The sequence below is a fragment of the Copidosoma floridanum genome, unplaced genomic scaffold, assembly GCF_036245765.1.
Source record: "Copidosoma floridanum isolate Cflo_tuat_1 unplaced genomic scaffold, Cflo_Japanese_pri ptg000014l, whole genome shotgun sequence".
NCBI classification, from domain to species: domain Eukaryota; kingdom Metazoa; phylum Arthropoda; class Insecta; order Hymenoptera; family Encyrtidae; genus Copidosoma; species Copidosoma floridanum.
This window is the reverse complement of record NW_028321891.1, coordinates 8,297,060-8,323,083: the sequence shown is the minus strand read 5'-3', so window position 1 is coordinate 8,323,083 and position 26,024 is coordinate 8,297,060. Positions and strand designations below refer to the sequence as shown.

Genomic DNA, 26,024 nt, shown 5'->3' with positions numbered 1-26,024 from the left:
AATTTTTATAATTCTGTTAAAAGAGATAAATAATCTTGATGGGAATCATTCAATTCAAATCAGATTTAAAAAAAAGTACAAGAACTATTTATATTTATTTATTTTTTTATTTTTTTTTTTCATCAAACCTCAAAGTAACAAACTATATACTAAGCTCAATTAAACAACCAGAAACACCTGCTCGTATTCTCCGACCCAACAAGTAAAAATCGACGGATTGAAGCAAAAAAAAAAAAAAAAAAAAAAAAAAAAAAAAAAAAAAAAAAAAAAAAAAAAAAAAAACAAAAGAAAAAAAAAAATCCCATAAATTCTACAAGCACAGCCACAATATCGCGTTCATTCATTTATTGACTCATTAATCAACCACACAAAGCAAAGACCTTTTGCTCCGTACGCGCGATAACCCCGATAAATGGCGCAACCATCAATAATCACCGTCGGGGACCATCAGGTAAAAATCGGTATCCTTTTCCGAACGAGACAAAGTACTTACCCATGGAAGCAATCGAAAAATCATCCCTCCTTATTGTTTCATTTATATGTACTCGGTACGTACACACGAGCGCGATATTATATAAACGCTCGCGACTGCCGGTCGTCGCGTTGGAGAGAGAGAATGAGAGGCTCTCTCTAGTTCAGTAAACTCTGCCGGTCATGGGAGCCGGTTTTTCCCTCACTCCCCGAGACTCGAAAAATTTCTTCCACGACGTATATAAGTAATATACATGCTCGCTCGAGCATAATCTTTCTCCTCTCGGGAGAGTACACGAATTTTCCCTATACGTACAGTGTCGCCGGTGCCGTGCGGAGACGTACACGCGGTCGGTGTACAGTTAGTTTGAGAAGGACAAAAAGATAAATAACAATTTGTCTCGAAAACCATCGCGAAAACACGAGCAGAGGAGAAAAGAGCAGTGTCCCTGTGCACCCACTCCGGGAATGAGTACTACTTAGTTTGTTTGCAATCCTGAAAGAGTCGCGCTTTTTCCATTGACGATCCTTGCGTTTTCCTTCGGCCGAAGCAGGTATGGGATTAATTTATTCCCTCAACATATCATATTCGTATACACATAGATAATTTGGCGAACAAACGGCGCGGAAGGATACGGTGCGCACAAGTACACAATAGCGGCTTCACGCGTGCGTCTCGTGTCGGGCGATTATGTTATCATTGACGCATTAGGTGTAATCGGCAAATTTATTTGTATACGGTATACAACACATGTGAGCAACGAGCTCTCCCTCGTGTTTGTGTTTTGTGCCCACTGATTCATCGCTCGCTCGCTCGTTCGTCTTTGGATTTTTCGTGTACAAGGAATTACGGGGTGAGGGCATTTGTGATAACACGATGTAAAAATCCACGTATTGAGCGCTACGAAATTTGATAATTTAACGCGTGACATGGCTACAGGTAGGTATACCAATCGTGGCAAAAACGCGAATTTAGAGATTCGCAGTAAGTATATTATAGGTATATATGCTTGCTGGGACTTTCGAAAACGATACGAATTTCCTTTCACTGGCTCACCTACACTCTCGCGCGTGTACCTGTCTCGGTTCGAATTTCCCTTCGTCTGTTGATTATTCTGCGTTTAATCGTATCGTACAGGTATCGATTTTGTATACTCTCATTCGAAGTAATAATTTTATGCATGCTTACTAGAACGTTGAATTTTAGTGATGATTTTTTTTTTTTCTTTTTTTCGTTTTTTAACAACAATTTAATTTTGATGACTATACTAAAGTATGGGAAGTTCAATTATTATTGCTTGTAGCTGATTCGTAGACAGATCAGCTGTACAACATACCTTCAAGTTATTGCCCAAATAAAGACAAATGAAAAAAAAAAAAAAAAAAAATCGGTATGGGAATCGGTTTACTTTTAGTAATAAATGAAGCTATTTAACGTAAATTATTAATCCCTGAAAAATGTCTGTATATAGCTACACAGTTACTATTACTGAACATGTCTAATTAATTTAAATCATATTTGTAAGTAATACAAATAATTTCATTAACAGAAAAAAAAAAAAAATAGATAATCTAGGTAACCATGGGAAAGCTGAAGGTCGCCATAATAGGGCAGAGCAACTTTGCGGCCGAAGTTTACAGTCTCCTCAGGAAAAATGGACACGAGATAACTGGCGTTTTTACAATTCCAGATAAAAACAACCGCGAAGATCCATTAGGTAAGTACTCGAACGTAAATTATTTATAAGTGCGCGCATCACTGACACTCTATCCAACTATGGTACAAATATATGTGACTTATCGTCGGTAATTGTATAATTGATAGCTTGCATAATTGTGATAGCTCGTAGTCAACGAAAGGCGCACGCGTATACGTGGTGTACTCGGCATTTTTTTTCGAGCCAGAGAGATTAGATTGTCATTTTTTTCTTCTTCTTCTGAAAATTTTCTCACGATCAGATTTTTAGAAATCGGGATGACGACTTTATGGTACACGTTTTTTTTTGCTACTACTCCTTTTTTGCGTATACAATTTTTGTGTGTTCATATTTTCATTCACTATTATATTTTTTCATTTAATGTTCACCAGCGGGTGTAAGTTGTGACCACCAATTGAGAAAAAAAATTGTGTATAATAATTTTTTTAATCATATTTTTTTAACATTGAAATAACTTACTACTTTCAATGACTAAATAGAAAATATTTTATTTCTCTTTAAAAACGGTAACAGGGTCAACAAATTTTTTATAGATTTAAAAACTATGCATTACTCAATACTTTATACTGCTAATGAAAATCATTGATATTTCACCAATACTTAGGAACTTGAAAAATGAAAAAAAAAAAAAAATTCAAGTAGTGTACTTCAACTTCAAGTTTATCATGAAAATTTTTAAAAATCCAAGTGGTATTTAGAGCACTAATTTTAATTTAAAAAACATGCATTTTTTTGTCATCAAACAGTTTTATTATTGCTACATGTTGGTGAATATTTAATTAATAAGTGTCTACCAGGAACTAACATTTTCAAATTATTAAACGAAAATTTTTATTATTTTTAAACGGCTCGAGGAAAAATTAATAAAATTACGTGATAAATATAAATATTCAACCACTATCCAGCAGTAGGATGTCATTAAAAAAAAAAAAAATCGTTATCACAAATCTCAAAATCGTAAGCAATCACGCGAGCGATTATATTTTATCCAAAGCAAACTTTTCCAAGTAATCATTGTACGTCTAGCTTTTTCGAGGAAAATTATTTTTTATACCATTCGAACGGCAAATAGATTGAATTATTTCCTTGCACTTTGTAAGACCCCCACAAAAACTGTCATTATTTACAGATGAGCTAATGAGAACTAATTAAAATTTACCCAAAAATGTCTATTTTTGTTTCAGCAATAACAGCCAAGGCGAATGGCACGCCGGTGTTCAAGATCAAGGCCTGGCGGTGCAAGGGCGTGCCCCTGCCCGAGGTACTCGATCTCTACCGCAGCATCGAGGTCGATCTCAACGTTTTGCCCTTTTGCACGCAATTCATACCGATGGAGGTGATCAACCACCCGAAGCACAGGAGTATATGCTACCATCCGTCGATACTGCCCAGGCACAGGGGCGCCAGCGCTATCAGCTGGTGAGTTATTGTTGTTGTTCTCATTATTGATTCGCGTTGGCTCATCGGAACCGATTGCGACATCTTTTACGTATATTTGCGATTCCATGTGTCTCTTTTAAACCCCGTGTAAAGAACTTGTATTTCATGTAATAATGGTTATTCACGTGTAACGTGTATTTTTTAACTGTTTGCCAAAATTTTTATTTATTTTATATAAACATCTTTTTCATTTACCAAGTCCAATGATAAATTAAAGGCCCCAGGACGATTCAATTGTATTTTTACAATATTCAAATGAGTAAACAATATGAAAAACACAAACTTTTCTTTAAAAAAAACTACATTCTTGTTCATTTTTTAATTTTTACTTTTTTTTTTATTTTTCATTATTATTTTTTTTTTTCGAAGATGATTTAAAAAAAAAAAAAAGATTCTAATCATTTTGTGGATCCTAATTTTAGAAACACAATTATTCACAAGTAAAAAAGACAGACATTTGCATCATCCAAAAAGAGATTGATAAAGTTTCTATTTTTTACTCTGTTTATGAACGTGTAAAGTATTGAAAAAATTATGTTTAAATAGTGATGTATTTATTAACTTTCGGCATGATGAAATAAAAAAAAGAAAAAAAAAAATAGAAAAAAGCTTAAATTGAAAAATAATCAAAAAAGAGCTGATTTTTTAACCCATTTATCAGACGGTATGGACAACTCTCAACACTTTTTTCCCATGTTATCTTTAAACGTAATTATTGGTTTTTTTTCCTTGTTTCACTCAAAGTGAAAGCTTTTGCAAAAACGTAAGTAAGAAATCGTCGAATCCACGCGATTTCTCTCGAAAGCGACCAACCAACCGGTTTATTTCAAGATACCCATCTAAATTTCCCATCCGCGCGTGACAACCGAAGTCAAAAAGTATGAAACCATGAGTTTTCTCGTCCCCAGGACCCTGATCGAGGACGACAAGGTCGCCGGGTTCTCGGTATTCTGGGCCGACGACGGACTGGACACGGGACCGATCCTCCTCCAGCGCAGCTGTCCCGTCAAGCCGAACGACACCCTCGACAGCCTCTACAAGGACTTTATGTTCCCCGAGGGCGTAGCTGCCATGGCCAAGGCGGTTGACCTCGTGGCCGAGGGCAAAGCACCCGCCGTGGCCCAACCCCACGAGGGCGCCTCGTACGACCCCATGCTCAACAAAAAGGACCTCCAGGAGATCAAGTGGGCCGGAAAATCTGCCCGGCAGGTCCACAACTTCATACGCGCCCTCGACTCGACCCCCGGCGCGTGGACCCTCGTCAACAACGAGGAGGCCAAGCTCTACAAAAGCAGCTTGTTCGAGGGTGCGATTTTTACCCCTCCCATCGCAACAAAATACCTGCGTGACGGAGATATTTTATTCCACCCGTACTTTTCGTTGCGTTTTTTTTTTTAATTTTTTTATTTTCTCAAGCTAGCGCAACCCAATAACCCAATCAAAGGGTAAAAACAAAGTTATCGGTAAGAAAGACAAAAAAATAGTTGCTTCTCACCGTACGTTGTATTGATTACCGGGATGGATCACAAGATGCACTATACACCATATATTTTTATCATGAAGTAATTAAGCGTGCGCGCGTGTGTGGGGCAGGTAAGGATGTACCGGAAGGTGACAGGGTGGACGTGAACGGGCGGCCGGCTGTGGTGCACGGGGCTGGTCTCCTGATCCAGGCCGAGGACGGCAATTGGGTGAACGTGGAGGTGCTCAAGCTGGGCACGCGGACCATCAGTGCCAGCAAGTACGGCGCCAAGTCGATGGAAAATGGCACCCGCAGCGTCGAGTTCACGGAGGACGAGAGGGAGGCCGTCCAAGCCATGCGCAACACCTGGGGGGGCATACTCAATCTCGAGATCGAGGACGACACCGATTTCTTCGCCTGTGGTGAGTGGGCCGTCGTGTTATTTTCCACCGCGATAAGCTAATCGCGACATCGACTGGGACATTTTTTATATACGTGTATGTATATATTTACGATACCGACACGGCAAACAATGTTTTTTTTTTTTTTTTATATATTGGGTGTATCGCTGCGCCTCAAAGTTATCGAATAACTTGGATACCAATACACATCATAAATACACTCTTGTTGAACTCGATAAGCGACTAACAATCTCTCAATGGAAAGAAAATGCGAGATTTTTTTTTTTTTCATTTTCTGGTCCAACTGGACAAACACTAGAACATTTATTGTAAAAAAATATCAACTCCTTAACAATTATAACGGTATATGTATGTACAAAGGCACACTCGTACACGATGTGGTATTACACGCGACGTCGGGCCTCCAGTGGTGGTGTCAATTGGCCTTTTTCCTGGGCCTGTGGGTAAAATTGCCCCTCTCGTCGGCCTTGATGTACCCGTTGATCCTAAGCTTCTTGCAAACGGTGAAGGTCCACGAGTTGTTGATGCCCAGGGTGTTGAGGAACATGGTCTTGCAGACCTGCTCTACACGGTCCGGCACAGTGAAAAAGTACACCCTCGAGTTGTTCCTCCTCGAGGTGACCACGCGGTCCTTGGTCGTCGCTTTGCCCTTTGGCTTGACGAACAGGCTCGCCGCTACGTACTCCCACTGGGCCATGCGGCTCGACAACGACCAGAACTCGGTGTACAGGGTCTCGCGCTCCTCCTCGCTCAACCGCTCGAAGCAACGGCGCCGGCAGCTCGACGTGCACGCCGGGCCCATTTGCCGCTTCGGCTCCGGTTTGCTCGATACTTTGTACTTTCCCGCGTCACCTGGAAATCCAAGTTACACCGTGGCTCACGTTGTTTCCTTTTTTCTTTTTTTTTTCTTTTTTTTTTCTTTTTTTTTTCTTTTGTTTTCATTTCAAACGACAAAGAAACCACCCAAGCCATTTGTTATTCATGAGGCGCAACCTATACCTACATCATTAGCATAAACATTTTCGAGGGGTCGAAGCGCCGTCGTAGCGCCCACTGTTCGTTTTGAAGCGACAGTTTGATCCAGTAAAAGTGAACAAAAAGAAATAGTATAGGTATATATGTGTATAACTTGCCATTTTCGTTGAGCGCCTTGATCAGTCCAGCCAACTGGTCGACGAGGCCGAGTCTCCTGCTGATGTTTTCCTCCACCTCGGGATCCATGGTCTCGGCGGAGCACGTGGTTTTCTCCACTAGCCCTGCGAAGGTCCGGGCGCGACTGACGTGTGTGTGCGCAAGAAGGGCCCTCCCTCTCTCGTCTCGAGAAACTGTTCAGCGCAAAGAAAACGCTTGGGCTGTATTTTTTTTTTTTTTTTTTTTTTTTTCTGTTTCCCCCCGACTACGCAAGCTCGCGAGCGACTGACGATTCTTACGTATATTCAAGATAATGTATACTGCACGTAGTAGACAGATGTGTGCCCAAGAAAGACAGATAAGTGCGGCTTATCGCTCGTGTTGTTTTCTCATGCCGATATATTGTAAATGGTATATATGCATGTGTGTATGTGTGCGTCGGGGAGATACTTAAACTTTCGTGTACATAATATTATATACCCATCCACATGCCCGCGTTTGTATAGATGCGCGTTGGACTCGTGTGTTTGAATATTTTTCGATTCTTCCATGTATACATCTATACTCACTTCCGATATCAAATCTTTTTTTTTTTTTTTTTCTCGCACCGACAACTCTAAGAGTACAGATTTAAATTCTTTTTTTGTTTTTGTTTTGTTTCACCTATAACTCTATGTACGCACATCGCGGATTTGCAAGCCCAATTATCGCCGTACATGATCACTAATATGTCTGAAAAAAAAAAAAGGTGCCAGCAGTATGGACGTGGTCCGGCTGGTCGAGGAGGTCAAGGACAGCTTGGACATCCACCTGCAAAACACGGACGTGTTCATGGCCCCGACGTTCATCGAGTTCGCGAGCGTGGCAGTTCTGGCGAGACGCGGGGCCACGGCTAGCCGGAGCGTCGATTACGAGCCGGTAGTCGCCCAAGCCAACGGCCTCGAGCTCAGCTTTCCCCGCCAACTGTTCATCGACGGCAAGTTCGTCAACGGGCGGGCCAAGCCCATCCCGAGTCTCAACCCCCACGACGAGAGCCTCATTTGCGAGGTCGAGAGTGCCTCCACCGAGGACGTCGATTTGGCCGTCCAAGCGGCCAAACGGGCCTTCGACGAGGGCGAGTGGAGCAAAATCAGCGCCCGCGAGCGCGCGTCCCTCCTCTTCAAGTGAGTTGTATACACACGCGAGAGAGCGTTACCCATACTTGGATCACAAAAAAGCAATTTGCGCGTGTGTGACCGTGGATTGCAGGCTGGCCGATCTGATGGAGGCGCACCGGGAGGAGTTGGCGACCCTCGAGAGCCTGGACTCGGGGGCCGTGTACACCCTGGCCCTGAAGACCCACGTGGGCATGTCGGTGGAGAGTTGGCGTTACTTTGCCGGCTGGTGCGACAAGATACAAGGCGCGACGGTGCCCATAAGCCACGCCCGGCCGAGGCGCAACCTCACCATCACCCGCAAGGAGCCGATCGGCGTGTGCGGCCTCGTCACCCCCTGGAACTACCCCCTGATGATGCTCTCGTGGAAGATGGCCGCGTGCCTGGCAGCCGGCAACACCGTCGTCATGAAGCCGGCGCAGACCTCGCCCCTCACCGCCCTCAAGTTCGCCGAGCTATCGGCCAAGGCCGGCATACCACCGGGTATATACATATGTGTACATAGGATAATTATGTGCTCGAGCACTTTTATTACTTCGAGGATTACTTTTATTTTCTCTTTTTTATTTGGCAGGTGTGATCAACATAGTCCCGGGCAGTGGGTCGGTGGCGGGCAACGCGATAGTGAAGCACCCGATGGTGAGGAAGCTCGGCTTCACCGGCTCGACGGAGATAGGCCAGGTGATCATGAAAACTTGCGCCGAGAGCAACTTGAAGAAGGTGTCCCTGGAACTCGGGGGCAAGAGTCCCCTCGTCATCTTCGAGGACGCGGACATGCAGCAGGCGGTCAGGCTCGCCATGAGCAGCGTCTTCTTCAACAAGGGCGAGAACTGCATCGCCGCTGGTTGGTATTTTTCCTTTTTTTTTTTTTTTTCCAATAAATTGCGTGGTCAGGTAAGGTATTATTCTTTTAAATACGTGAATTAATTAATTAAGAGTATAGGCATGGGTAGAAGGTATGTGCATGGTTGAAAAACAATGTTGAATTCTTCCGGTAAATGCAGGTAATGTTCATGCATACTCGAGAGGAGGATGGCCGGGAGAGGTGATGTAGGTATTTTAACACCAATAATGAATGTAAACGTTGTCTCCCGAACAGGTCGCATCTTCGTGGAGAGCAGCATCCACGACGAGTTCATCGAGCGCGTGGTGGCGGAGACGCGAAAGATAAAGATCGGGGATCCCCTGAACCGCGCGACCTCCCACGGGCCCCAGAACCACAAGGCCCACCTCGAGAAGCTCCTCGAGTTCGTCGACCGGGGCATAAAGGAGGGCGCCCAGCTCGTCCTCGGCGGTAAGCGGCTCGACCGGCCGGGCTACTACTTCGAGCCGACGATATTCACCGAAGTCGAGGACGGGAGTTACTTGGCGCGCGAGGAGTCCTTCGGCCCCGTGATGATCGTCTCGCGCTTTAGCTCCCAAAACCTCGACGACGTGCTGCGCCGGGCCAACGCCACCGAGTACGGGCTCGCCTCGGGCGTGCTCACCAAGGACATTGGCCGGGCCCTCAGGTTTGCCGAGAAAATCGAGGCGGGCACGGTTTTTGTCAACACGTACAACAAGACGGACGTCGCCGCTCCCTTTGGCGGCTTCAAGAGGTCCGGCTTCGGGAAGGATCTCGGACAGGAGGCGCTCAACGAGTACCTCAAGACCAAGACCATCACCATCGAGTACTAGACGGGAGAGTCTCTCTCTGTCACTGCAGAGGGGAAAGCTTCGTTGTTCATGTACTGATTCTTTTTTTTTTTTTTTTTTTTTTTTTTTTTTTTTTTTTTTTTTTTTTTTTTTCCTTTTCTCGTATCGAGTTGTTTATTTGCGTTTTCCATAGTACCTATATATCGATACGAAATAAAAGTTGTTTCTTTTTTTTTTTTTTTTTCATAAATATAAAAAACACGTTATTATTGTTACTGAAGCGTATAGAGTTATGCTACGTCCTATCCATTTCTATGTAGATATTATATATTTTTGTGAAGATTACTTCATGAGATTTCTTTGAATTTATTTATATATTTTTCTACTACTTCTCCAACTATTTATGTATTAATCAAACATACGCGACACCATACATCGTTATGTTGCGCGGATTAAAAAACATCTGATATGTATATTACGGATGTATAATTTTTGCCATTACATTTCACGGTTAATAACAATAAACACCTGCATTGAGTGTCGGAAAATTAACTTTTTGAGCCGTGTTGTATAATTTTATTATATACGTATATGTTCATGTATATAGTTTAAGCAGAGTACGATACTTTAAATAATAAAAAGACTAGTGAACATTACAATTGTACGATTTATTTTCAATGGCAGAAAGACGAGGAGGTTGAAAGCTTTTTAAAATTATGATTTTTCCTAGTGCAGTCATTTGTGGACCTCGTGGAAATTGCAAGTGCAAATTGAAGGTACGACACCGTAAGTACAGAACCGACTTTTGATGCGCTAGATTTCCGCTATAGTTTCATATTTATTTATTTACACTGTACAGGTGATGTCGATTGAGTATTAAAAAAGGACAATAAAATGACCCAAATGGTATATATACATCATTGTGACGTTGCACAAATGATCATCATAAATCAAATTAATCGATAGATAACTTTAAATACATGAAAATGTAAGTACATCGAGCGCGTGCTGATGCAGTTGCGTTGTCCTTTGTGCATCGCTAACCCTCAGTCAGGGGAGGGAGATTGATGCAACTATTATCCAGTTCTTCGGGGGACCAAAGCCAGGTACTTTCATTTACTTCGGTATATGCTCGAAAATAAGTACTTTGCTCACGGTCATTTAGGCGGCTACTGAATGTACCTAATATACCACCCACGGAGAAAGAAAAAAAATGAGAAAAAAGCATTGAATTTTTTATCTTAAAAAAGAAAAAATAATAAATTGTGTATATGTGCATGTCTCATCGCTTTGTGCATCCGGTTTTCTTGAAAAATATTTTCAAACGTACTCGCGTGAGCATGTATTCGGATGTGTTTTCGGGTAAGTATGCATGTAGGTACACGAAAAAGGGTCGGCGACTGCAAGAGCCGTTTCAACGGAGTTTCACTGTCATCCTCGACGGGTGATGATAAAAAAAAAATGCACTGGATGCATCGTGAGGAAAAACCGGTTGCCAGTGCGTGTACCTACTTAAATATTATACTTGGGTAACACTACGTAATACCTACTTATGTGTATCGTTTATGGCATGGGAAAAGCATACATTACACGATGTACCTATACACTTGCAGAGTCCATGCAATTTTTTTTTTTTTTTTTTTTTTTTTTTTTTTTTCGCATCTCTCTCCCTTGCAAAGGATACGGGGTTGGGGCTTGCAAGAGCAAACGAGAAACGACCGGTTAATCAAGATGATGAGAAAATTATTTATTGTTTGGTATGTACAACTCTGGTGAATTTTTGGCAAGTACCCAATTCGTGTACGGATTTGGATTTGTTAAACTCACGGATAACTATATTTTCATATTCACCGTGAGTTATCGTCTTCGGTGATGGATACCGAAGAGAGTAGAGCGAGACGATTTATTTAATTTTTATTTTAGGCATAGAAAGTGGTGGGCCTCATCGGTTTGTTCGACGATGTGTTTTTTAAAATATATTTGTGCGTATGTTCGTACAAGATAAACTCAAATGCCGCAACGTCGAAAGGAAGCAGATAAGAATAATGAGAGATACAGGGAGCCCACGTGGTGGCAGAAAGGATGTGTGTGGTATAATGTAGTATATAATGTACGCGAGACGAGATCAGTCGAGTTTTGGTGGTCACGTTGTGCAGTGCCGAGTTTTTTTTCGAGAAAAGAAAGCACTCGGATTTTTAATTTTTAAAATTGCGGCTCAAAGGCAATACTTGGAGATCAACGGTACACACGTTAATTTGAAATCAAGTATAGGAAAAACAAAATTATCTGCTGTCCTGGTGAGATTGTAAAATTATATTGTACCCCAAAGTATTAATCAAAGACTTTGTAATAGCAACTGATCAGTAACACAAACCATTACATTACATAAATATATTATATGTAGGTTTATATAATTTGTTATTTAATAAAGTGTCAATGAAACACGCACGATCAAAAAAATCAAGATCATTGTTTTTTGAAAATGTGCAGCTTTCCTTGTACTTTGAAAGACGCTTAGTGTAAAATTTTTTTTCAGAAGGTTCAATGATTTTTTCAAAATCCAGGATATGCAGTAAAAGTTTCAACAACTATTTCAAGTGTCAGGAGACTGTAAGGATTTTTCCAATATTTTTACCACAAAGAGTCTGGGTAAGGGGGTAAAAGTGCCCCGAGCGGTTTTTCCACTTAAACTTTGTGGATCGAAAGGTAGTATACAAAAAAAAGTTATTTTGCCAAAAGAGAGGTCTCTAGACCATTTTTGGTGTGATCGATTACGTGTTTTTCAGTTTTTTAAAAATTTTTTAGGCAAAAAAAAACGAAAAAGTTTGTAAACGTACACTTTTAAATAAAAAATATACAAAATTTTTTTTTTGTTTAATTTTCGTCACCAAATTTAAATTTTTAGAGACGTTAGTTACGTACGGCAGCTATGCGTGCGTGCACCTCCGCTGGCTTGGGCCCGAAAGGTAGGGGAATAGAGAGACGAAGTGATAGGAAAGGGAGAGCGAAGGCACCACGTAACCCGTTCGAAATTTTAAAAAAATTCTAGAAAAAACCCTTTTACGAGTGGTATGAGGAAAAATTTTTTTTAACAAACCACACATTTTTTTGTATCACAACAAATTTTTTCAAGTTTTTGAAAGTACTGGAACAGGTCTGGAAAAATAATAAAAAACTTCCATTTATGGAATTTTTCTGCATAATTACAACAAATAAATGGAAAAAAGGCTCTGTAAATATTGAAAATCTATTTTAAGTAAAAGTTTACGGGGCCATTTTTGCATTTATCTTTCGTTGTCACAATACAGTAAAACGCCAAAAATTGCAGATTTATTTTTTTTAGTCCCACCACTTTTAAAAATCAAAAAAATTTCACGGTAATAGAAAAAATGTGTGGTTTGTTTAAAAAATTTTTATATTCTACCACTATAAAAAAATACTTTTTCTAAAATTTTTTTTTTTAATTTACAACCTCTGAAAATTTGAATTTGTAGTAAAAAAATTTCAAACAATTTTTGTACATTTTTTATTTAAAAGTGCATTTATGTAAAAACACATTTTCACCGATAAAATTTACCGGGCGTGGTTTGGAAACCTGAAATTTGGCACAAAAACATCTTTTGATCCACAAAGTTTGAGTGAAAAAATCGTTTGAAGCACAATTTATTAATGAAAAAGGAGCCTAAATATATTACTGCCTCTCAGAGCGTGTATTGACAGTTGAAATTTCATTAGTCCATAAATTTGGAGTTAAAAATATTGGAAAATTCACCCATTTTCATGACACTCTGAATAGTTATTGTTGAAAGTTTCGCAACTTTTTCAACAATTTGAGAAAATCATTGAAACCAAAGATCTAATTTTTTTTTTTTCAGTATTTTTACTTCATCACCTACAGTTGCAACGTTGGACACAGAGACGAAAAGATAATCGTCACTGTCTATCTTGAAAATAAAAAGAAAAGAGCTTCCTCGTATCGAAAACCGCCCTCTTCCTGTCTGGCTGACGGAAAAAAAAGGAACGGAGGCGAGGCCAAAAAAGAACGCGCTTCGTGTCCGATTCTTCCTCACTCGTCACGCACATTCGTCGCAGCAGCATCCTGTAATCATTTTTGTGGGTAGAGATTGGAGCGGAAAATCGATCTTACTTTTTTGTTGTTGTTGTATGCTTAAACTTGAATTTATATCATTTCTTGTAAGCTGTTGTCTCTTAATGTGAAAATTTTCTCTTAGCTATGGAAAATTCCAGTCATCATCGGTCACGAGAAAGGTGTAAACGTAAGATTTCCCAAGATCGGCATCATCGACACATTTCTCTCATCGAGTTCAATGTTTTACGAAGAAAAGGAACGGGTCGTCTATTCATCAACTCCAAGGGAGGCAAAATTCTCCGGAGCAAGAAATGAATTCACGTTACGATTACGGCGCGGCTCGTCACAGGGCAACTTTGCTTAAATTATTACAAATGCCAGCTGCCCCCTGATGGGCATCGCCGTGAACGAAAATAGTCAACGATCTGCCAATCGATATTATTTAGTGAAAATTTACGTATTTTCCAGTCAGTGTGTAATAAGGTGTACACGCATCGTTATACGATTAATCATTGTGAAAAAAATTAAAAATAAATGTCAATGTTCTCATGGAAGCTTTATAAAATTTGCACTCTTACATTTGTGATCTATTTATACTTAAGCGTAAATATATAGTATATATGTATATTATATGTGTACTAAATCTTTATGCATTTTTATACGTTATTTATGTAACAATAGTAATGTCTTCTTTATTTTTTTCCTTCTTCAAGTCATAATTCATAACATCTTTGCATCCAAAACATCCATATTACATCGTTAGGATCAATATTTCTAAAAAACTTCGCAAGTATAGTAAGTAACGCAATTATTACACTTTAGTTTGGTTTCATTTATCTTTAATAAATTTCACAACTGTATTGTTAAGTCGGTAATAAATTTTATCGACCATTATTTCATTTTTTTTTTTTTTTTTTCTTCGGGCAGTAATATTTTTTCCCGATTCTTCGACATTATTATCATTGTTATATGTATTTACAAAACACGTCAGCTGTAGCAGCGGCGACGCAAAAACTCGCACCGCTACGATACAAATATTCGATTGGTTAAATAAAATATGATAACCAGGGCGTCGGTGAAAAAAGAGATGATTGGTATCCCCCTTGGAGGGTTTATGAAAAAGTATATCAGTGAGCCTACTTGTACACGTATCGTTTGGTATTTACAATCAACGATGCCTATGGTAACCCCGATCATCCTTTTTTCATTCTCAATTTACTTAATAAATCGTACATCAATTATGAAAATTTGATCGAAGACAATTAGAATTAAAAATGGATTATTTGCACACTTTGACTTACGTAAAATGTTTCGCTAGGAAAGTTTGATTCGGCTACCTTGGGTAGTACATCTCTATAGGCTTTTACGATACCCATGATGAAGCGCGAGGAATTTAAGATTATTCAAGACAATTTCATTAGATTTTTTTATTCTTCGTTTCATCAATTATATCTGTTGGACATCTTAAATTGATTAGAAAAAGATGTGCAAATGTCTCAGCAAACAATAAAATTACTGCAATCTTGGCACTAGTATACCATTTTTTTTTTTTCCAATTTTGATCACTACAGAAATACTAAATGTAAAAATCAACTGTTGTTGCATTGACGGAACCCTAGAAAATTCATAGTGTGTGGTGTATGATGAAGAAAAATTTATGAATATGTGGCTAAAGATATGGATGTTTAACAATAAAAAAATAATAAATAAATATCATCATAATTGTTTATATTATTAAAAGTTTTTACATACACAAAAAATTTGTATATCATGCAAAACATAGTTTCATTATCTTCGATTCTTAGCATAACTTAAGGATATAATTGCATATGTGTTTACCTTAAAACGAAATCTGATTGTCATTTCAAAAAATTGTTAAATAAAATTACCCAATTTTTATAAATTAAAAAATTATTTTCAATTTTTATCATTGTAGTAAGAGTTTTGAGTAGAACGAATTAAAAGTCATTGCACTGAATTCATAAACTCTTTCTACTTGTATTGTACTTTCCCTTTAAACAGATCAAACGTTACATATGCAATCATCAGCTCCATTAAAAGTTCGAGTACACATAAAAAAAAAAAAAAAAAAAAAAAAAAAACAAAAAAAAATTAAGAAATAAATTTTACTTTAATACTAGTAAATGAATTTTAACATTATCATTATTATTGTTAGTTACAAAGACTGGAGAATCAAGCGATTTGAAAGCGAGCGACTACAGAGAGGGAAACAAAAAAAATCTTTATCCAAGTAATTACAGATGTCCAACGACACGTAACTAAACTTTACATCGTTTTATGGGACATGTCATTATTTACCCCATGCCGTCGTTCCGAAACGGGAGAGGATATACGAAACAATGTACACACGCACTGTACTCGAAACTTTATGCACAATAACTTTACTCTCAAAGAGCACACAATTATTTTAACCACCTCGGGTATTTAATTCTGTTTTTTTTTTTAATAAGTAAATACCAACATTAACAAAATGTTCTAGTGACACTGCAATCTAATACTGAAATATAACTTGGTAAACTCTTAAGTTGGAACTACCGAAAGCTTACAATTTGGTGCATTCTTATGAATTGTATAATTGATTAACTATTGCTTTAATTCTTAATAGCAAGTATTAAATAACAGTGACGCAATGCAACATTTCTCATGAAGATATACATACTACAATTGATTTATCGACTTGTGACGTATAACTCACAAGCGCTTTACAATACTCGATTTTTTTAACTCTCTTTCCAAGAGAATATTTTTACTAATCAATTTTTCACTTTTAAATATTTTTTTAACTCGTGTTTACAATGACCAAGTCGTAACAACCTCTGTACGCGTACACAATTCATCGGAAAGAAGTTATTAGATTTTTTGGTATTTTTTTTTCTTTTTCCCTTGACTCCCAATTATTCGAGACAGTAGTGCGCGCATACATATGTGTCACTTACCTTTAACTCTTATGTAAAAAGTCAGTCTTACTTTTTTTAAACAACGACGCGGCATTAAAAAAAAAAAAAAAAAAGAAAAAAAAGGATGAGCGGATTGCGCATCTTTGGAGAATTCTAACATTCCATTGCATTGCTATGAGAATTAGAATAATGTAATTATATCCTTCTATGTATTAATTCAAATTTGTTATTTAATTCTTATTTAATTGACAAACTGAGAAAAAGTTACTATAATTGAATTAATGTTTGTACTCGCAACACTGAAGTAACCGAAAAGAAAGTTTATCCCAATATTTGGGAGCCGTAATTTTCTCTCAGTATACATACATATACAATTGTTATACACCGCAAGTCAGTATTATTAAAATTTAAATAAAAAATTATCTTTTAAATAACACTAACAATAGTTGGCCTCATGCAAAGTAGTTTATTTGCTACTATAAAATTAATTAAAAATGTATAACGGCCTAACTCAGGCGCGATAGGCCGGTTCAAGAATTCAAAGTGCTAAAGTTACAATGCAATGAGCCGAATTTTTTTAAAATTCATTTCTTGTAAATTTGCCAAATCTATAAATGTTTATTCCATAAAGCTCATGTCGTTCACTAGATGTAATTATACAATCGCTTGATAAGAAAAAAAGGAAAAAAAAAAAAAAAAAAAAAAAAGAAAAGAAAAGAAAAAAATGAACGATCAGAACTCGCTTAGCTAATTTAACTTAAAATCGATGATATACAAATACTCTACAAATCTAGAAATTAAAATTGCTCTCTCACACAGGAATATTTAATGCAGACAAATTAATTTTTTTTCTCTTTACCGAAATTTCTAACAGTAAAAATTCATTTAACGAGACGCTTCAATCCCGCCTCGGCCGTTCATCGTTAAACTGCTCCGACTAAGAGTACAAAAAGACGAATCCACAACGAGTAGAATACTTAGCTCTATAGTCTGTCGCTTGGTTTACGCGAGAAAATTGAAAGAGAAGATGAAGAAATGCGACAAAAAAATGATTGTACGTGCATCTAGATGGTCTTCTGTGCGCTTATGGATAATGAGAAAGAAAGAAAGAAAGAGAGAAAAGGGAAAGGAAGAAAAAAAAAACTTGTCGCTTATAAGTATTATCCTGTTTGCAACTAAATATTTGAATAAGCATCGACGGACGGACGCAGGCAGGCGGCTAATAAGGAAATGAAAACTGTCCCTCTGCATTGTGGACACAGACTAACTCCAGGTCGCTGATTCGGAACACATTGCCACATTCTTGAATTTCTGTCAACATAAATGTTCACCATTACTAACTCGTCCGGTCCCACCAAGCGGTTCGAAGCAAAGCAAAGCAAAGCAAAGTCATCTCTGATGTACTCACACTAAAACTCGCCGACTAGAACACTAGCCGGCACCTGCTGCTGCACACAGTCGCTGCCAATGATATTGGTCCGTCACCAGAAATGTTGCGGGGCGTAGCCACCGGACGCGCTAGCACCTCCGGCCGCACTAGCCGCGGCTCCACTCATTCCCAAGGGGTTGAAGCGATGCGGGTGCAGCTTCTCCATGCGCACGGCTCCGGGACCGCCTCCGAAGCCGTGATGGCCGGCTCCAGTGCCGGCTCCCCTTGGTCCGCCGAAGCCACCGCGCCCGGCTATCATAGCACCCGGGGGTCCGCCCGTTGCTAGGCCGACACCGGCCCCGAGTCCCATACCAATCGGCGGCACGCCTCCGTAACCACCTCGGCCACGGCCCACAACGCCGCCACCTGTAACGCGCGCCGGGTCTGTACGTGCGGAATCGGTGTTACTTTTTTTAGTCACTGGGTAATTTTTCGTTTATTTTTTAAATAATTTAGTCAAGATTTGGAGGTGACGATTTAGGTATTGAATGATAATTGTGATGTTGATAATGGCAATGATGATTAAATGGATAAGTTTTAGTTATTCGTGGGTTTATTTAAAAGCCATGTTTTTATACAAAATAGTGTTGCTATACCAAATGGATTTGAAATCTGTCAATTCAAGGAATAGTTGCATCATTATATATACCTTTTTTTTTTTTTTTTTTTTTTTTTTTCATCGACCACAATGCCAATGCAAGACTAACGTTTTCTTTCAAGTTGTAGGATTACAATTTTTAGTTATATGCCGATATTGCGTGTTCAAATATTAACTATCTTTATTTCCAAGTGGCACGAGAACTACACTTAAAGCTACCCCATATGATCTCAAATGGTTCGGAAAAGGCTGTATAGCACCTTTGGCTAATACATGACATATATAATTTTTTTAACAATTGCTAAATACGTAAGTAACTAATCCAAACAACAACACAATTTTTGTATCCGGTCAATGTGTGGGAGTTTTAATTACGTTAACTTAGGAAAAAGTATTGGGCCAAAGCATATAAATGATGTTGATATTAATCTTTCTTTTAATTGCTTTTAAATTTGAAAAATAAAAAATTTAGAATTTTAAAACATTAAAATTATAGTATAAAAGTAATTTCATTTACTTGAGACGTTACAGACATGTAGATAGTTTTAAAAAATCAAGGGTTTCTAAAGACAATTTTTATCTCTCTTTAAAAGTGCTATGAAAAAAAAAAAGTTGTAAGGGATAACCTGTAAAAACAAAGCGAGAACAAGCTAAAGAGGATCAGGGCGTATAAATTTAAAAAAATGAAAGAATCATTTTCGCAAAGGAAATTTCAAGGAAATGAAAAAATAAGTACAGAATAAAAGATACATAAACACTTTGCATGTACAGATACGTACACAGAAATATTGTATTTTCTAACACGAAAACTCTTAAGTATGAGTATTAGATTACTTACAAAACAAATGATGTACAAATAGAATTTATGTACAACAATTTGATATGCTTGTTTCAGTGTTAATTGCACAATGGATCGCTAGATTGACGAGAAACTTTCTTGAATCCATTAAATACTTTCAATCTGCTGTTGTGCGTTAATTCAAATGAAAATTAAACAAAAGTAAAAATAATTTCGTTCGTGAGAGAAAAAATGTATTTCGATTTAACACAACTATTAGCTCAACTGATTTCAATATTTTTTGGATACAAAAAATTCTCCTTTTTCATTCATGACAATATTGTGTTATGAACAATGAGAATAGCGTCACGAAGAATAAATACAATTTAAATAAATAAAGCACTGGACTAGCTAAACGACGGGAAATATATGTTACTAACTTTGGACGTAATTCTCTTTGTTACTAGCGTATAATCAAACGTATATTCTGTTTGACAAATAAATCAAGTTCCAAAGACAACGCAAAAAAAACTTTTTACAGTACGAAAAAAAATAAAAAATGAAAACATAACAATTTACAATGTGTCCTAACTTTTACGCACTGTTAATTTTCTGTACAAGTTCTGTGATACGAAAGTAAAAAGAAAGCTATTTGAAAAGTTGTAAAAATTACATATTTTGCGTAATGCATCTATGAAGATTTTCTCAATGCCAGATGTTACGGAATTCTGACTTTGTCGTAGAGCTGTCATATTTATCTGTGATGGAAACAGATTTAAAAAAAACAAAAAGAAAAAAAAGAGAAAATAAATTATAATTAGTTTTAAATTTCCGTGTATACAGCTTAAATCACGAAAATTGTAAAGGTATAACTAAGACTCACTAGTCTTCCTGCGTGATTTTTTGGTGGGATACCTTCTGTACTCTCTAAAATTGAGATTTCCGAATTCTTCCTCAAGCATCGCTAAATTTATTTTCTGTTAGATTTTTTTTTTAGAAATTTTTTTGTAGAATAATGCTAACAACGATTAGATGATTTTTTTTATTACAATAACTTAGATAAGGTAAAGCATAATGAAAATGTTTAATTTTCACAATAATACATAGGGAATACTAACATTTCGAAATACTGTGATTTTTGATCTAGGCTTTAGAACAATTACAGAGTTATTAAAGTTTTCGTCTTAGATCTAAACATTAATAAACAACTGCGTCTTTGGAATTCATTTTTATACAGAACTACAAGTTAAACATTTTTTTTCTTTTCACAACTTTGAATGGATTCATTTTGATTAATCTGAAACCAAGATCAATGCAGCTTTTAAAAAATGTATACTTGATATTTAAAGAAAACAAAGCTACTTGACAGTTTGAACAACTATGATAACTTTGAAAACTATCATTGAATTGACGTGTATTGAAAAAAAATTTGGTGTTGACGTTAATAAAGTAAGAAATAATAAAGCAATATCGTGCGTTTTGAACAATCATAAGTCATTCGAATCAAACAACGCTGTAGACAAGATAAAATTTTTAATTAACGTTTAACAAATACTCAACGGGAAATGAAAAAGCAATGTTTTTTTCTATCGAGTGATTAGTATTTGGGGTATCTTACCACGGCTCTGATTGTATCCAGCTTGCCAACCAGCATAGTAGGCCGCCTTTTGCTTGCCATGCTCTTCGGCAATTTTGACACAAAGAGGCTCGGAGCCGCCTTCTGGTATCGTACCATTGAGGGTGTTTATGGCATCTTGCGCTTCTTCGCGTTTGTCGTACCTACGAGTGTAATTTTGTTTTCGTCACTTACTTTTTTTCTTCTCATTTTTATGAAATATTGTTTCAAAGCAATGTAAATGGTACGTGCATTAGCCTGACAAACTGCGAGAGTGTCAGAAATGCATAAAGAAATGACAGACTAACGGTTGTTTGGGCTAAGCCTACTAAAATTAACAGTGTTTAATTTGATGTGATTCGGTCGAAAATACTCGGCTACTAAACATTATGCTGATCCACATAAGTAGAACGAACAATAAAACGTACGTTTTAGCAGCTCCAAAAATAAATTTCGGGAAACAAGCGAAAATACTCCCAAACGATAAATCTCGTTGTAATTATCAAATAAAAAATTTTAATTACATCTCCGTGAGTAAAATAAGGCCAGGACACTGCAGCTTTGACTGTACGTTGGGCGGCAAGCGAAATTCATACATGAAGATTCGTGCTATAAATTTAATATTCAAAATGGGTCAGACCATAGCGCGAAGATCCAGCAAGAGTGATAGAAATACACGCGTTCCCTGGCAGTGGGCAGAAGAACGCCGACAGTGGACAAATACTGCAGTCGCGAAATTGTTGGGCATTGTCATTGCATAATATTTTCTTCAATTATATCGAGGTAAAAACACCGGCCAACTAATACTATCAAGTGCGTATTTCTCATAAATATCCGTGCAACGCGAAATAGTTGAAATTGTTCCAATTTTATGCCAACTTACGACAGATAAACTGGCTGTTTGAAGTTTTAATATGCGTGTTTTGGAAAATTTATTCCTCATTACGGTACGTCGAGCGTGCCGTTAAATCCGAGAAATTCCGTTGGATCGAACGACCGCTTGTAATTTACTAACTCGAGTTGGAAAGAAAAGGAATGGAGAAGAGAAAAGAGAATTAGTTTACCTCACAAAGGCGACTCCTCGTGGTAATCCCGTAAACTTGTCTTTGAGTATGTTTTTCTGGACGATTTGACCAAACTGACTGAACATATCTTCAATCTGTTTTTCTGTGATGTTCCTGTGGATAATAATTATTAGCATTACTCTCATGCAAACACAATTTGTTCTACGATAGTTTCAAACTTTATGAATTTAACTTGCCTTGGTAAGTTTGTGACATAGAGATTAGTTTCTTTAATCTCCTCTCCAGATGGTCGAGCAAAAGAGACTTTGAGTCTTTTATTTTGGACCTGGAGGCCATTCAACGTACTGATAGCAGCGGCTGCATGTTCAGCTTTTGCATAATTTACAAATCCAAAACCATAACTGTATCCAGTCTAAAGAAAAAAATCACCAAAGATTATTTTTATGCAAAATAATACTATAAATTCAAAGAACATAACATGACGATGCAAGAAAACAATTTTAAAAAACTTTTAAAAATAAAGAAACTTACTTTGTAATCTTTCATTATTCGACAAGATTCGACTGCACCAATGGTTACAAACATACTGTAAAGCTCCTTCTCAGTCATGCTCTGTGGCAAATAGTTAATTATCAGATTTGTTTGATCAATGCTATCGCATTTAGGTAATTGCTGTTGTTGGTCATTCATCTTGTTATCTTGTTGGATACTTGGTTCTTGGTTTAATTGAATACACAATGTCGTTGTAACGTCGCTCTCTTTGAGATTCACCGACGGTGTCTGGTGAATATGCGGACTTCCACTGTTTCCATCGACAATAATCCGTATGGTCGGCAAATACAAAAAATATAAACAAATGCATTACTCTCACGGGTACTGCCATGGCTATTATCCAGGCAGCTGGTTTTTTTTCTTTCGATCTTTGTTGATTTAATAAAAGAATTATTAAAAAAAATAAAATATAAAACAAATGTGATAGTTAAAATACACGTTGTCAGACCTGTTTATCAGAAACAAACAAACAAAAGTGCATAAGGACCAAGCTTGGGTAAGAATGTTTGCATGTTATATAAAGTTTAACGTTGATATGTAAAGTATTTGCACAAATCAATTATTTCATTGTTTCTTTTACTACAGTTTTGAATAAATTTTACTATATTTTTTTAGGGCTAAAGCAAAAGTTTTGTATACCAACATTAAAATTCAAAATTAAACTAATTTTATGCAATTAGTTGAAAGATAAATAGTTGATGATGATATCTTCAACTAGATGAAAAACTTATAAAGTTTGAGACAGAAAATTCAACTATTTGCATTTAAAACTTAATCTAACACTATGAAGGAACCTATCAAAGCTAGAGGTTCATTTTAATGATGAAAATAAGCAAAAAAAGTGCAAACATGCTTGATGGACCACATAATTATATACTAAGCCTCTAAAGGCTGTTAAAACAAGTAACTTTTCATTTCATGAATATGATTTTTTTTTAATGTCAAAAGCACTTGTTCATGTAAATCAATTGAGGAGTACATTACAAATACAAAAGTAATTATTTATATGGGTAAACAAATGGTTTAAAGAAAAAAATGTATAAAAAATAAAAAAAATACCTGTACGAGTTACAAAAAATTAGGTTAGCCACGCGGAACAGGAGAAAATAAAGCGCAGTAGCTCGTTTATCAACGAGTGACAGTCTCGAACCCTAACACAGCAGCGTCAACCTACGGATTCAGAGAAAAGAAAGAAAAAAATTCATAAATAAAAATGAAAACTGGACAAAATATTGTTTAACTATTTATAAAATTCTGTGAAATATGATCCAAAACAAGCGAGGGGTCGACGAAGTCACGCAAACAAAAGAAATTCAATGGAAGTGTGTAAAAAAAAAAACGTCAGTCGCGACCATTGACATTTTTTAAAAACTTGGTTGCCTCAGGTAAGCTGGCGTATGTTGTAAGTATATACTGCGCACACATATTCAGCCCTAACAGAAGCTCACGAGCGCGTCAGAGAGAAGCCAATGCAGCAACCCCATTCTGTTCTTTAGTTTTTATACACCCTCAAGCGAGGGGTGGCTGCTTTTGTCGAAAGAGATGAACCAAGAGAGGGAAGCAGGAAGATGTTAAGATCTCTTCTTTTCTTATCTTCCCCCTGCTCTTTTTAGAATGACGTGCTCGTCTGTTTAATGAATTAAAAATTTATGGGGGAGGATGATCCAAAAGCTACTCTCTTCACACTTGCATCGTCCGCGGAAATTCCAAATAGAAATTTTTATTTTCATTAGTTTTTATAAAATTCCGCGGTACATGAGTAAAAAAAAAAAAAAAAAAAAAAAATCAATAAATTACAAAATTTTCGGAGCTGCACTCTACGATGTACACATACTTATTTCTCGAACAGCCATTAGAAGCAGCATTGTTCTAACCAGATTGATTAATAGGCTAGTGTGTCTATAAACGGTTTATCTTAAATTAGAAAGGTATCACATTGATTTAAGACCTTTGATTTATTTGCAGCAATTACAAGTACTACAAGTGAATCTTAAAATAATCCAAACGCGCTTCGGAAAATCAGTTAAAATTAAATAACGTACTTCTTGGACGATTCACAATAAAAATAAAAAAATGCAAGAATGCAAAAAAAATAATGTTAAATTACAAATATGAATATTTTAACGAGTTTTCTCAAACAAGTAACGTATTTTAAACTACATTTATATATACTTCTCCGAGAGAAATAAAAAGTCATAAGTAAATATTGGCTATCAAACGTGAATCTGCATCATAGAATGCATCACTACTAATAAGTAAATACTGTCAAAATTTCAGAGCACGACCCCCTCGTATACTTATCAGTCACCCTAAAGTGGCGACAAATAAAAATATGAAAACTTGCGTCTCGCCTGCAGGAAGGTATATAGAGTGAATATTCGTGTGAACACGCATAGACGATTTAGTATGCAGAAGAGCAGGAGGAAAACTATATAGCTAGCCGAATACGTCATCTCGGGTGGTGTTGTGTGCGGTCACCATCCAGATATTCCTATCGATACACAAAATCAACCACGCGTTCTATAGAAGTTACACTGCAGATAATTTATTAAACATTTACTTAATACGCATTCATCTGCAGGACACGCAGTGTGATACATACATCTAGTCATGTGTGTGTGCGTGTGTATATATACGTTCACGCAACTTTTAGTTCCACCGCCCCTCCCCCTCTGCTCCTAAGCGCCACACGAGCAGAGCACATTAAAAATTATAACATATATATGCACACAGCAGCCCTCGATCAAGTTTTTCTTTTACTTATTTACTCCACAAACCGAATAAGTTATATAAGCCACAGGAATGTCTGCAGTGCATGCATGTGCACTTGTGTATGTACATAGGTATAAATGAAGTGGGTATTTGATGTATACATAAGTACACACGTATAAGTAGAGCAACAAATTGTGTGACAGCGTGACTGCAAATGTCGGGGTGTCGAGACCAAACGCGCGGACGACGAAAACGCCGGGTCGCTCCTACAACGAGATTCTCGTGAATTATTGCCCCAAGTACCTATGGCGTGTACACCTATAGACTTCGATGAGAGAGAAAAAAAAAAAGGTGTGGCAATAAACATTTGGTGAGCAGAAAAAAAGAGGACGAAGAACAGCCGCTCGAAAAAGAAATCGGGGAGAGAGGGAGAGAGAGAAAAAAAGGTAAGATTAGGGAAAAATGGAGGCAGGCGCGCGCGCGTGCACTGGGTACGGGTGTATAGGTGTAGGTAATGCTGCTGCTCTGCTGGTTATATATACTGCACCGCACTCGCGCACTGTTTCATTATCGCAAAAATCGTGTCACAAACAATGAATGATCGAGCGCAAATGCAAATTATTGATTTCGATTGAAACAAATAGCACGTACTAGATGATGGTGGCGATGGTGGCGGCGACGATGACGAGAAATCGTATACGAACGAGAGCAAATAATAATGGAGAGACTGACGCGAAGATCACACACAGGACACAAACTGTATACTGCTCGATTCCGTCGTGTATTGTCCGGTCAGGTCCGGGGTCCGGTGCTGTCGATGACTACAACACCGACTGAGGACGGAAACCACGTATGCACGCAGTGCACTGCCCGA

General features: G+C 37.6%; 3 protein-coding genes across 10 annotated transcripts; 1 reads left to right on the top strand and 2 right to left on the bottom strand.

The window, feature by feature from the left end:
* The first annotated feature begins 429 nt into the window (after window positions 1-429).
* Window positions 430-9,672, top strand: LOC106636051 (mitochondrial 10-formyltetrahydrofolate dehydrogenase). Of its 3 annotated transcripts, none has more exons than XM_089591853.1 (9): window positions 430-461; window positions 2,039-2,189; window positions 3,374-3,608; window positions 4,538-4,935; window positions 5,223-5,513; window positions 7,393-7,807; window positions 7,893-8,281; window positions 8,373-8,642; window positions 8,898-9,672. In XM_089591853.1, exons 2-9 carry the CDS (start codon window positions 2,054-2,056, stop codon window positions 9,473-9,475), a joined length of 2,712 nt encoding a protein of 903 aa, XP_089447979.1. In that variant the 5' UTR covers window positions 430-461; window positions 2,039-2,053; the 3' UTR covers window positions 9,476-9,672. The 3 variants fall into 3 exon arrangements, with proteins under 3 accessions (XP_089447979.1, XP_089447978.1, XP_089447980.1); XM_089591852.1 differs by lacking the exon at window positions 430-461 and adding an exon at window positions 958-1,025; XM_089591854.1 differs by lacking the exon at window positions 430-461 and having other exon boundaries at window positions 2,032-2,189; window positions 4,538-4,937; window positions 5,228-5,513.
* LOC106646252 (uncharacterized) lies at window positions 5,870-6,846 on the bottom strand. Its single transcript, XM_014362296.2, has 2 exons — window positions 6,647-6,846; window positions 5,870-6,365 (listed from the first exon to the last, which is right to left on the bottom strand). The coding sequence occupies exons 1-2, from the start codon at window positions 6,732-6,734 to the stop codon at window positions 5,929-5,931; spliced, it is 525 nt and encodes a 174-aa protein (XP_014217782.2). The 5' UTR covers window positions 6,735-6,846; the 3' UTR covers window positions 5,870-5,928.
* Window positions 9,673-14,220: 4,548 nt separating the features above from the next.
* LOC106636746 (sex-lethal homolog) lies at window positions 14,221-25,968 on the bottom strand. 6 transcript variants are annotated; one of them, XM_014349245.2, is made up of 8 exons: window positions 25,802-25,968; window positions 23,498-23,608; window positions 22,418-22,688; window positions 22,123-22,298; window positions 21,926-22,039; window positions 20,865-21,025; window positions 17,850-18,254; window positions 14,221-17,752 (listed from the first exon to the last, which is right to left on the bottom strand). In XM_014349245.2, exons 3-7 carry the CDS (start codon window positions 22,574-22,576, stop codon window positions 17,923-17,925), a joined length of 942 nt encoding a protein of 313 aa, XP_014204731.1. In that variant the 5' UTR covers window positions 22,577-22,688; window positions 23,498-23,608; window positions 25,802-25,968; the 3' UTR covers window positions 14,221-17,752; window positions 17,850-17,922. The 6 variants fall into 6 exon arrangements, with proteins under 6 accessions (XP_014204731.1, XP_089447965.1, XP_089447963.1 ...); XM_089591839.1 differs by having other exon boundaries at window positions 17,850-18,236; XM_089591837.1 differs by having other exon boundaries at window positions 25,855-25,968.
* Window positions 25,969-26,024: the final 56 nt, after the last annotated feature.

Excerpts from the sequence above, each read along its gene's own strand:
- LOC106636051 (XM_089591853.1), top strand. The coding sequence starts at position 2,054 with ATGGGAAAGCTGAAGGTCGCCATAATAGGGCAGAGCAACTTTGCGGCC. Across the intron at positions 2,190-3,373 it reads CAACCGCGAAGATCCATTAG|CAATAACAGCCAAGGCGAAT; the intron begins GTAAGTACTCGA and ends TTTTTGTTTCAG. Across the intron at positions 7,808-7,892 it reads CGCGCGTCCCTCCTCTTCAA|GCTGGCCGATCTGATGGAGG; the intron begins GTGAGTTGTATA and ends CGTGGATTGCAG.
- LOC106636746 (XM_014349245.2), bottom strand. The coding sequence starts at position 22,576 with ATGAATGACCAACAACAGCAATTACCTAAATGCGATAGCATTGATCAA. Across the intron at positions 22,299-22,417 it reads GAATAATGAAAGATTACAAA|ACTGGATACAGTTATGGTTT; the intron begins GTAAGTTTCTTT and ends TTTTTTCTTTAG. Across the intron at positions 18,255-20,864 it reads TGGATACAATCAGAGCCGTG|ACCCGGCGCGCGTTACAGGT; the intron begins GTAAGATACCCC and ends CCGCACGTACAG.
- LOC106646252 (XM_014362296.2), bottom strand. The coding sequence starts at position 6,734 with ATGGATCCCGAGGTGGAGGAAAACATCAGCAGGAGACTCGGCCTCGTC. Across the intron at positions 6,366-6,646 it reads CAAGGCGCTCAACGAAAATG|GTGACGCGGGAAAGTACAAA; the intron begins GCAAGTTATACA and ends TTGGATTTCCAG.